Source organism: Urocitellus parryii, chromosome 9, assembly GCF_045843805.1.
Source record: "Urocitellus parryii isolate mUroPar1 chromosome 9, mUroPar1.hap1, whole genome shotgun sequence".
Classification (NCBI taxonomy): domain Eukaryota; kingdom Metazoa; phylum Chordata; class Mammalia; order Rodentia; family Sciuridae; genus Urocitellus; species Urocitellus parryii.
In genome coordinates this window covers 137174706-137187389 of record NC_135539.1, presented here as the reverse complement: position 1 = coordinate 137187389, position 12684 = coordinate 137174706, and the positions used below count along the sequence as shown (strand labels likewise).

The 12684-nt window shown below is 38.3% G+C and overlaps 1 protein-coding gene across 1 annotated transcript in view; it reads left to right on the top strand.

The window, feature by feature from the left end:
• Nucleotides 1-12684, top strand: part of Pappa2 (pappalysin 2) — a 240625-nt gene that overhangs the window by 75108 nt on the left and 152833 nt on the right. The window contains exon 3 of the mRNA XM_026388519.2: nucleotides 6843-6988. Within this exon, the coding sequence (XP_026244304.2) occupies nucleotides 6843-6988 (146 nt within the window). The remainder of the gene's footprint in view (nucleotides 1-6842; nucleotides 6989-12684) is intronic.

The window sequence follows — 12684 nt, the reverse complement described above, 5'->3', positions numbered from 1 at the left end:
TATTTTGATTTTTGAACTTTGTTGCTGACTGTGTGAACATTCAAAGCCATAGGTATTGCTATTTATAAAAAGGTTTCTTGGATGCTTATGTATGACACTTGATTAATGTTGCTCTTTTTTTCCCTCCTGATAATAATACAAGGTAGACCCTTTTATTTTCCTCATTTTACAGCTGAGGAAACTAAGGCATAGTAAGGATAGTTTCCTTGTGAATACCCATGGAAGCAAGGAAAGGATTTAAAAGGATTTAAGAAAAAATTCTCTAAAACATCTTTAAAAACCTGATGTCTGCTTCCTTTATGCTCAGTGTTTAAGTTTCTAGTCTTGCTGTAACAAGCTGACACATGCTTGGTGGCTTATCTCATAATTCTTCAGGTCAGAAGTTTGACATCCTGGGTGATCAGGTGGCAGCAGAGCTGCATTTCTTTCCCAGGTCTAGAGGAGAATTCATTTCTCTTCTTTGTCCAGTTTCTACAGGTCATCCATATTTCTTGGAGCATGATCCCCTTCCTCCTTCAAAGCCAGCAACATAGCATCTCTCTGACTCTCCTTTCATAGCCACATCTTTTCCTCCACCCACAGGAGGGAGAAGTCCTTTGCTTTATAAGAATTCACATAATTAGATTGGGCCTACTCAGATACCTCAAAATACTCTCCCCATCTTGAAGGCTATACTCTGTAATATATGCAGAGTTGTTTTTACTATGTGAACTAACATATTTATGGTTCTGGGGACAAGGACACGAACATCTTTGAGGGCATTAGTCTGCCTACCCAGAAGATATTCTGGCACTAGATTTTAGTTACTTTTATTTAAACCTCAAGTTCTTATAAAACTTTAACATTTCCAGAGGGAAAAAAATCCATTTTCCTTTTAATAGTGTTTGTTCTCATATGAATTAGCAAAAGGAATTAATAGTTTAGGTATAATAAGTCTTGTCAGATTCTTCATATAAATTTCAAGGAATAAATATATTCCCATTAATGTTGTCTTAGGGATTATGATATCTGTTATTTTATGTGGTCTTTAGGAGGAAAACGATAAACACCAATATGTCTCTTCTTCCCGTAGTCATTGTCAGATGGATGCTTATTTGGAGGGAGTGAAGGGGAGGGAGAAATCCTGGGTTTTCTAGTTTTTTCATGGCAGGGTAATAAGAGTACTACTGATTTAGAGGGGGACCCAGCAGGAGAAATGGGCATGGGAAGCTTGTGAATTTAGTGTTGGAAAGAATGAGTATACTCTAGTCCACATAATCTGTGGGTATGAACAAGTTCATGCTACTATTAACCATCAAGTTACATTAGCTCAATGCACAATTACAAAATCTTATCTTCATACAACATCCCATTCCTCTAGCAGTTCTTGGAATCCCCAGAAAAGTGGACCTTAAAGATCTGTGCCCTCAGCTGTCCTGCTGTTTGCCATTGAACTCTGGCAATGGTCTCTACCTCATCTGCTGACACTCAGTTTCCAGATGGTATTCTGCCCTTGCATTTGTTCTGGGGAAAAGCTGTCCTTCTCAAAGACTGGCTTCTAGGGCAACCCAAGGCTGTAAAACTCCCAAGTGCCAGAATGGTGCTGATAGCCCTTCTTTCTTGCCAGCAGTGGTGAGAGTGACCCTTATCCTCAATTGGTTGTATACTTTTTATTAGGCCTTAGAGCAGAATAGCTGTATATCCTGGGACTCATAAATTTCTTATGAAGACTTATTTTAGTTTCTTCCCAAGGAGCTCAGAATCCAATTTGTAAAATTAGGTAAGTGACACAAAATGCCATCGTGTTCTTTCCCTTGTCCTTGACTTTTTATCTTTTCATGGACACAGGCATGCACCTCCTCTGCATGTAACCTAAAATTCAACCCTTTTTGCAAATATACTTATGGAAAAATATGGCTACAACAGCTTTGCCAAAAGGACCACTATTCTAAATGCACTGAAATTTTCTGTGTCTGAATTTGTTTAGTGCTTAGGTAGAACCATTCATCACACTGACATGGTGCTGTCAAGGTGTCTGTGGGTAAACTAGGTAGATATTCACTTACTGATGGAAGTAAGAATCTACTCTTGGAGGGAGAAGTGGGACTGGGTACATTTACATATTTAGAGCCATCCAAGCAGTGATGTTGCTTGAACATTTAAAATTGAGGAGTTCTCAGTGGTGGACACGGAGAGCAAGAAAAGTATGGGTCACACACAGGACTCTGGGGCATAACTTAAAGGTTAGAAGGGGGAAGAAGAGCCCCCAAAGGAGACTGAGAATCTATGGTATCAAAAATAGGAGGAAACCAGGAAAGTGCACTGCAGTGAAAGCAAAGGATACAGAGAGCTTGGGGAGGAGGAAGTAACCAATAATATAAAATGCAGCATTCCGTGCCAGTAAGAGGGTACCTGAAATTTTTTTTATATTATAGGGAGGAAAACTTAAGATGTCACGGACAACTATAATGAAAACAATTTTGATAAAATGATTCAGATGAAAGCTGGGTTATAATGGCATTATAAGGGTAGATAGAAAAAAGAAGTGAATGGGAGATGGGGAAATTATTCTCTTAGGAAGTTTGAATTGGAAAGGAAAAAGGAAAAAGGCAGGGTGTTAGTTATAGTTTGCTCAGAAAACCTCATCCTGTGGAACCAGAGGAAAGAGCAAAAATAGGTAAGGAAGTAAATAAGTTTAAGCACATGGGTATGGGTGTGGGAGGGAGTGACGAGTCCATGACTGGTGGCTTTGGTTTTATCATCAAAGAAGAAGGCATGATTATCTAGGGAGTAAGAGATTGAGCCCACAGGGGCAAGAGAAGAATATGGAAGATTTCAAGCAATCCGTGGAGAGGACATAATTATAAACAAGTGAAAGTATAGACAAGTGAAACTAAAAATCTGCAGGAGATCACAAATCTAAAAAAATTTTTTTAGACAGAGTGGAGATGAGAATAGGTGGCCAAAGGAGAATGCGGTGCAGGTTATCTGAGGCGAGGAAATCAAGAATACGACTGTTCTCAGAGGTGTTTCACATAAGTGTGGACATTTCTAAAGGGTATGATCAGAGCTGGGGTGAAAGGGAGGATGGAGCCAGATGCCGGAGCTCTTCCTGTATGGAACAACCAGGAAATGGGAAATGAAGGGGAGTGGAGCTGGTATGGTGATGGAGAGCAGAAAGAATCTGAAAGGAAGAGAGAAAGCTAAGTCTCTGAAGTTGCTTTGGGCCGCTAGGAGAAGCCAATTGTTGTTTTGTAGACACATAAGCCCTAAGGTGTAGGCACAATGCAAGGGTTCAGGGAGAAGTCTAGGTGATAGGAAGCCGAGTGGCAGATGGGATGAGAGGCATGGCAGGAACCCTTCTGTGTGTTTTGGATAGAGAACCATAGTTTATAGTAATGATGGGAAGGTTTAGATTTAACTGAACCAAAACATCCAGCTTTGGCACAAGTTGTTTTGTGAGGACCTATGGAGTGCCCTTGAGGCATGTGTTTTTGTTTCCTGGAGGCCACCTCCCCACCTGCAGAGGGCAAGCAGTTCCCAGTGAGGACTTGCTCTGGGTGAGTCTGTGGATCTTGGTCTTGGGTGCACATTTATCCCTTATGTCTTAATTTTCAGCTTGCCAGTTTTTGATACTGTTTCATCTTCCTTCAGATAGCTCAAAATCTTTTTCTTCTTTATGGCTGCCTTCTTGAGTTATTTCTATTAGTCTATAAAGGGTTACTTAATGGATAATAAATGAGAGCATAATGAGTCATTCTTCATGCACTTTTACATAGAAACTGAACAAGCATTGGGACTTGTGTGTGCTCTAAATGCCAGCATGTGGCTGGGGGTCTGTGCTCAGGGTGCATGGCAGCAATCAGAGTGACTGCACAAAGCCCAGGAAATGGTGAGACACAGTGGAGTGGAAACTGGGCAAGGGCCTATCCTAAATTAGCAAATCAGTCTTAGAGTGGTCAAGCAGCATATATTCTTCCTGGGATTCATCAGAAATAACAGGCTTGAGCCATGGGGCATAACGACTTGATGCATTAGCCTTGGGGAGGGCTGGTTTCTGAGACAATTTTTATGAAACTTGAGATGCAACTTCACTTTGCATGGTCCAAGTCCCTCAGACAGAAGGGTGAGTAAGCAGCATCTCCAACTGGAGTGTGGAGAGGGTAAGAAAAAGGGGGATTCCAGCAGAAATTAAGCAGATAAAATGCATCCCTTTGAACGCATTGTTCTTGTCAGTTCATGACCTATGGACATTTTACTCCATTTATGTATTTCATGTTGTTCCCTTGAATATTAAGCTCATTTATCCCTTAATAAATCAGAGCAAGTTGTTCAACTTTGCTTTTAAGAACTGTATTCATTTTTGCCCTACTCTGAGTCAGGCTCTGGTCACATTAGTTGAGAAGCTAAGACTTTTATCTGGATTTGCTCTGATTGACTCTGAAATGGTTACATAGGATCTAACAGGAAGGGACTTCTGCATGCAGAGCAGTCACCCTGACCTCACACACTTTTATCCTCTCTGATTTAGAGAGTAATCTAGATCACAGTCTTTATTCCCAGAAAAATAAGTTTTTTGTTTATCAATTCAATTAATGCCTGTCCAGCGCCTCTAGCCTTTACAATGCATTTTCTCCCTTGGACTTGCTGACTTCCATCTATTTCTGTGGCACGCAGGGATCCAAGCTCCACACCCTGTTTGCCACCAGACTGACATGTGCACTGTCCTGGGGAAGGGTAATTTATAGCTTGGACAGGAAGAAAAGAGAGATGAGTAGAACCAACTAATGAGGTTGGTGGAGGAGGAGGCCTCTTGGAAGGTGCTCAAGAGAAATGAGCAGAACTTCTGAGTTGAGGGAGGACAGAGGGATGCCAGCCAAGCCTGGTAAATGGTAGACAGAGAAGCCAGTAACACAGAGATAGCCCAATCGACCTTGCCAGGCCCCAGGGGATTGGGGGAAAGTGAGGGAGGCAAAAAGAGAAAACTGTTCAGGTTCCAATTCCCAACCTGAATTGGGAACCTGGCTCAGAACAGAGAAAGGGTGCAGATTGCCTTGGTCCCCTGGGCTGAGTGTAGTATTGGTCTTTAATTTCCTCCTTTCCTCTCCTTCTTACCCCTCCCCTCTCCTGACCTATTGAAACATCTCCACATTGAAGACTGACTTGATGTCATCACTCCAAACCATCAGTAAAGTTATAATTATTTTAATAAAGAAGAAAGGGAATGAGAAAGGGAATGTGACTAATGTTCAGGGAAAACCAGGCAACAGCCCAAAAATATTGTGTCTCCAGGAAAGCAGTGGAAGGAATATCCCTCTGATCACATCTGACGTCACCTCATGGAGCTTGGATGATTTCTTGGGGCTGAGAACTATTTTTCCAAGATATTATAAGTTAATAAAATGCTATTTGAAAGCCTTATCCCTTTTCTCCCAAACATCTTTGGTTCTTATTTTTCTTCTTCTTTGCTTTGATTCCTCCTTTTGAACTGGTCTTCTCTGGGATCTCTATTTCTCTAATGCTCCTTGCCAGCACATCCTACCCATGGGTGAATAGATGGCATCGACAGCATGGTAGAGAGGCAGCGCAGCAGAAGAAGGGTCATGTATCCTAAAGTGAGCTTCTGAGTTGGAAGACTTCAATGCCTGGTGGAATAGTGATCGCAAAGTGAAATCTATTAAGGAAATTTCCAGTGCAGGTTGAGGAGGCTATCTTCCCTGCTGATATAGGTCCCTTCATTTGCAATACTAGACCGTGGCCGCTGTGCAAAACAACTAGGGAGGTTAAGGAGCTCCAGGGCTCTGATTAAGTTGTTCCTTCTTAAAACCACTCTTCAGTGAGGATGATAAAACTCTGTTTGCTTATGGAAAGTTTTAAATTTCACTGGTGCCAGAAAACTGAAGGTCTTTGACTATATATGAGCTTCTAAAAGAGGCTAAATGCATTTTTCCTTTCTTGTGGTCCATGAGGCATGTGTTTTTAATAGAGCTTTAATTCTGTGCATAAGTATGCATGTAATATTGCCTAGTGCTTTGGAGGCCACCAATAAAGATAATGTAGTAAATATCACAAGGCAGTAGGAGTAGGGGGTGAGTTTCTGTGGATTCAGGGGTGGGAGTGGGAAATATACATACATTTACCATTATTTATAGTGGCTTTATGATGTCATTCACACCTATAAATCTTCTTTTACCACTTTAATTTTCTAGCCATTATTTTCCCTTTTCCTTAAAAAAAAATGCCATGGGCTGGGGATGTGGCTCAAGCGGTAGCGCGCTCGCCTGGCATGTGTGCGGCCCGGGTTCGATCCTCAGCACCACATACAAACAAAGATGTTGTGTCCGCCAAGAACTAAAAAAATAAATATTAAAAAATTCTCTCTCTCTCTCTTTAAAAAAAAAATGCCGATAGTAAACATATGCTTGAACAGTGACTTCACTAGACTTTCTGTTGTAATAAGTTTTCAATGTGAGGAAAAGTACCAGAGACCACAAGTTGGAAGTTGCTCTTCACCATGACCTGGGGATAATTCTGAAGGCAAAGAATTAGTAATATCATTGGATTTTTTTTCTTGAAGAAATAGTTGGGGTGTAAGTGGAGAATTAAGAATGATGTCAAATTCTGAGAATCCATACAGATATCATAGTGTTATAAAATGTAGCATATTATGTAACTTGGAATAATACCCCACAGGTGTATTAACCCCTCTCTTCATATCTTCATGGTAGCCTGCTCTCTGCCTCTGCATCCCTCCAAAAGGTCATGCTGGCTGGGAATTCCATCAGAGTGCTTAGGTCTGGCCCTCCTTTTCTCTAATTACCCATGCTTTGGTGTGACATTTTCTCTTCTTTCATGCTCTCCAGGGCATACATGAGTGTGAAGGAGCTGAAGGAGGCCCTGCAGCTCAACAGTACTCACTTCCTCAATGTCTACTTTGCCAGCTCAGTGCGGGAAGACCTGGCAGGTGCTGCCACCTGGCCTTGGGACAAGGAAGCTGTCAGTCACCTGGGTAAGTGAAACAAAGGCCATATATGGCAGAAAAACAAAACAAAACAACCCCCCCCCCCAAACCCAAGGAGGTCTGAAGGAAATCTGTGAAAGTGAGTTTGGGGAAAGAAGAAGGAATGACAAAATAAATTTACTCAATGAATTAACTGCTTTGGTTGAGGATAGGTTTTTGGAGATTCTATCAAAATATCTCAGTGTAGGCCAATAAAAGGTATTAGAGCAAACAGTGGCAAACACCCAAGATATTCTAGACTGAACCTATAATTTAGACTCAAATAAATTGCTGGTATGAATAAGACTCATTTTAAGTCTTAGAGAGCCCCAAGAGGAAAACTAACCAAAAGGGACTAGATGATGGGACCTGCTTTACAGCGATCACTGTACCAGAAACTGGTGGGCTTCTTGTGTGAACTGGGCTTTCAAGGAGAAACTGTGAAATTCCAGAAGGTGGGGCATGCCAGCCCACCTAGGAAGAGCAGATACTGAGTATAACAACTGTATACTTAGGAAAGATAATCCCTTTTACAGTGTCTTTTTATTCTATAGGGAATCATACCAGCTAATAAGGGTCATTAAATTGGTTTATTTATCATGTGAAAGAAAGAACAATTATCAAGTACAAGTTGTATGCATTTTCAAAGAATATTAGATATAATTATACCAAAATTTGTTTTAATAATGAATTATCATAATTCGGAGTAATATTTCAATATTTCAAAGAGAATGGCTAGAATTTAGAAATCATTTTATAGGTGACTTAAAAGAGGTCATGTAAAAGCTACTCTTTTTGGTTATAAAATGTGAAGCAAAGAGTAATAAATTAAAGGAAGATTGGATAATGCTGTATCACACACCAGGTATAATAGAGTCATTGTGAAATGGAGTCTAGGACATCTTGAATTAACAAAGAAAATCTGAGCAAATGTCCAAAGATAGCTAATGTTGTCAATTGGAAAAGAGAAAGATGTTGAGTCAATTAGCAATAGATAAAAAAGCATATATATTGTTTCTGTTCAAGAAGGAAGCAGAGGGGCTGGGGTTGTGGCTCAGTGATAAAGCACTTGCCTCAGGTGTGTGAGGCACCAGGTTCAATTCTCAGCACTGCATATAAATAAATGAATAAAATAAAGGTCCATCAACAACTAAAAATATATACATTAAAAAAAGAAGGAAGCAGAACATGGAAAACCATGAAGTGAATCAGGTTGCTATCTTGAGGTATACACACACATATATACACACATCTCAGGCAATGAAAGGGATGATAAAATTAAGTATATATGGGTCTAAATCAAATGCTTCGTTAACATGTGTGGCTGAGTTTTATTGGCTCTGTTGTATCTGAAACAGTTTTCCGGTTCTAAAGCAGTTCTTTCATCATGAGCTTCATATTTTTAGTTCTCAGTACATGAAATACCAGAAATTTATGATGTTATTGGTAACCTGAGGCCACTAAGGCAAGAACATTGTTTGTATTGATGACCTATTTTCAAGTACTCCAATTAAGAACCTGGTATTTCCAGGGATCCAATACAAACCAAAGCATGTGTTCAGGTTCATTTGCAATTATTGTAAGTGGATAGATCACCAGGGAAAGAGGGCTGGCTGGGGCGTAGATGCCATCATAAAGATGACTTGTAGGTGATGGGCAGCAGTATGTGGATGATAGTTTTAGCAAAAAAAAAATCTGAAGGATTATGGTGGGGCTGACAGAGAATGGTCGTGGGTTTCTTTCACACATATCCAAGATGGTCATATAAACTGAAGAGGATCCTGTGCTCCAGGTGAAAGCCAGTGTGAACCAGTCTCATGTTCATGGTGGCAATGAGTGGACTAGAAGGTCATATTCAAATAATCCATGGAATAGTGAGTTTGCGAGACTTGAATTATCCTCATCAAAAGTGACAGTTGCAGAGGGTACTCATCACGCCGTAAGATAGCACCTCCCAAATCACCAAAGGTAACCTTCTTGGTGCACCTGTAAGGGGTCCTGACAGCAAAAGTTACTCAGAAGCAGTTTCCCTGGGCCTAAGAATATTATTGAGAACTGAACCTTAAAAAGTGATCTTCCTGCCCATCACGGAGACAATATTGCCTGATAAGAATCACTGGGCTGAAGCAGATCCCTAAATGTTTCCTCACTTTATCAGAGCTAGGGGCATTGGCAAGATTCATTTAATGTTAAACAACTAAATAGACTAGTTAAAACTTAACTATTTGAAGGCGTCAGACAGAGGCCAAGGCACAAGGATTTCAGGAGTCTAATCCCAGAGAGAAGAAAAACACATTGAAGTGAGCCCTGTATATAACTCAGGAACATTGTCAAATTTCCAGTGAAAGGAATAAAAGCAGATTAGAGAGCAGCAGCTGGGAGCTTGCTTCAGTCTCACTAATGGGGAGACAGAAATTCAAGTTCAGGCCCAAGATTTCAGAAAAACAGAAAGCACACAAGTGAGCCTGATTTCCTGTTGTGATTTTTCTTAAAACATTTGCTAGATATTAAACTACACATTCTTAGGGCCAATGGCCAAGAAAACAAGTAGAAAATAACCTCTGAGAGATTAAAAAAAAAAAATCTAAACAGTGATCGCAGGAGTCTCATGAGAGGGGGAAAGAAGATGGAGCAGAGGCCCTGTTGAGGGGGCACTTGGTTTCCCTCTATGCAAGTGAAACAGAAATAGCCTAGTCACACAAAGGCAGCAAGCCAGCCTGAAATACGCTTAACCCTTATTTGGAAGAGGCTTAGCTTCCTATATGCTAAGTGCCTAACAAAATGAAATAAAAAATTATCCGGAGGGAGACAATACCATCAAGGGCCTCTACAAGTTTTCATGTACAATGTCCATCAGTTAATAAAAAATTACCAGTTATTCCAGAAGACAGGGTCAAATGATGTAAACAAAACAAAAATAAACTATCAAACAATAGATTCAGACCCTAGGTTATTCAGATGTTGGGATTATTGGACACAGGTTTTAAGATGATTATAATTAACATGAAAAAATAGATAAAAAGATGAAGAGTTTGTTCAGAGAGCTGGGATCTAGAATCACGAATCAAGTGGATATTTTAAATCTAAAAAATAATACCAGTAACTCAAATAAAGAAATTAGTAGATGGGTTTATGAGCATAAGAATTAAAGGTCTAGAAAGTTTACAAGCTGAAGTTCAGAGAGAAAAAGTGATGAAAAAAAATAAGAGAGGTTGATCAATATTTGAGAACTAATAAAATGTTTCTAATATAAATTGGAGTACTAGAAGAGGAGAAAGAAATTGGGGGCAGAAGCAATATTCAAAGAGATAATGGCCAAGCATCTTGCAAAATAACAAAAGAAATCAAACTACAGATTCAAGATGTTTTGCAAACCCCAAACAGGATCAACTGAAAGAAAATTTTATCTAGGTTCATTATGAGCTAAAAACCAAAGACAAAGACAAATCTCCAAAAACGAGAAAAAAATATATGTTACCTTAAAAAGTACAATAAGTCAGACCTGCTGACTTCTTAACAAAAACTGAGTCATAAGACAACATACTTATATCTTTTTTAAAATGCTAAAAAGTAACTTACAATTCTATATTGGCAAATATCTTTTAAAAAGAAAGAAGTTAAACATACTTTCAGACAAATGAAAACTGAGATAATTTATGCCAATGCAGAAGGAAATGCTACATAAAGTTATGAAGGCAGAAAGAATATAACCAAAGTTAGAAACAGAGATATGTCAAAAGAAATTAATAATTATGGAAAGGATAAAAATATTAAAAGCATGATAATAATGACTCTTTGGCTTTAAAATATTTGCATAATTAAATTATGCCAATAGAATCACAAAAGACAGGAAAAAAGCACATGAAATCACAGTGCTTCTTTGCCTATATCTCTAGAAAAGGTACTAATTTTAGTAATAAGTTAAAGACTAATTGAAGACTAATTGAATTATCTCTAACTAGCTAACTAGAAATGCAGGAGATAATCCAGAGAAGTTAATAAAGGATAAGAAAATGGTAATAAATATCATGCAATAGAAACAAATTGTAAGACGTTGATTCAAATCTGTTAGTAATTACATTAAATATAAATGGCCTAAACACACCAATTCAGAGCCAAAAATTGTCAAACTGAAAACAAACTCCAGCCATGTGATATTTCTAAGAGACACATCTTAAACATAAGAATTCTAAGGATTGAAAATAAAAGAATGGGAAAATACATGTATTCAAATAGTAATCCAAAAAAGACAGTGTAACTTTCTAACATCAGATAAAGTACACTTTAAGGTAGTATCATCAGAGCTGAATAGAACTAATTTTATTATAAAAGTAAATTCAACGGAAAAATGTAACATGACAAATTTGAGTGTAGCTAAGAACAATACCTTGAATATATGTAAACAACATTTGATAAAAATGTTATCAATGATAAAAAGATAATAAAAATAAAATAATACACAATCATACTTGTTGGTTTAAAATAATTTTCTCAGGGGCTGGGGATGTGGCTCAAGCAGTAACACGCTTGCTTGGCATGTGTGGGGCGCTGGGTTGGATCCTCAGCACCACATAAAAATAAAGTAAAGATGTTGTATCCACCAAAAACTGAAAAATAAATATTAAAAAATTCTCTCTCAAAAGAAGTACTAAAATAATTTTCTCAGAAAATGATAGAATAAACAAACATTCAGTAAATATATTTGAAAAACATGATTAAAAAACTTGACTCAGTAACAAACTTAGACCAGTGTATTAACACAGAATAGAATATACATTCTTGTCTTGTCTTGTTATGGTTTGAATATAAGGCATTCCCCAGATGCTCATGTGTGAGACAATGAAGGGATGTTTAGAGGTGAAATGATAGTTTGTGAGAGCTATAACCTAATCATTAACCTAATCATTGGATTAATCCAATTGATGGATCAACAGTTTGAATGAATTAGTGCATAGTAACTGGAGGCAGATAAGGCATGGCTGGAGGAAGGAAGTCACTGGGGATATGTCCTTGGAGATGATAGTATCCCTGGCTCCTTGCACTCAAGCTCTCTGCTTCTTGGATTTCATGAACTGAGCAGCTTTCCTCCACCATGTCCTTCCACCGTGACGATCTGCCTCACCTTAGATCCAGAGCTATGGAGTCAGCTGACCATGGATTGAAACTCTGAGACCATGAGCCAAAATAAACTTTTCCTTCTCTAAGTTATTTGTGTCAGGTCTTTTGGTCACAGTGACAAAAAAGCTGACTAAAACATATACCATGGAAAATTTACTAATGGTATCTGTACCAAAAAGTAAATTGTAGAAGATTGAGACCACAAAATTTGTTCTCTCCTCTCATTGGAAATAAGCTAAAAATCAATGATAAAAAGATAATAAAAACAAGAAAATCCCCAAGTATTTGGAAATTAAACAGTATACTTCTAATTATCCAATGGCTTAAGGAGCAAATCATAATGAGAATAGGAAAAAATTTTAAACAAAATAAAGAAGACTTATATGAGGAAATTTATAGCTTTGTATGTTAGAAAAAAAGAAAGTACCTATCTCCAGAAACCAACAAAGAATAAATATTGAACTAAAAGAATAAGGACAGAAGGATGTAATAAAAATAAGAGAAGAAATAAATAAACAGAAAATAAACTTTTATTAGAAAAAAAATAACAGAGCAAAAAGCCTTTCAGGGGAAAAGGATTGGGAAAT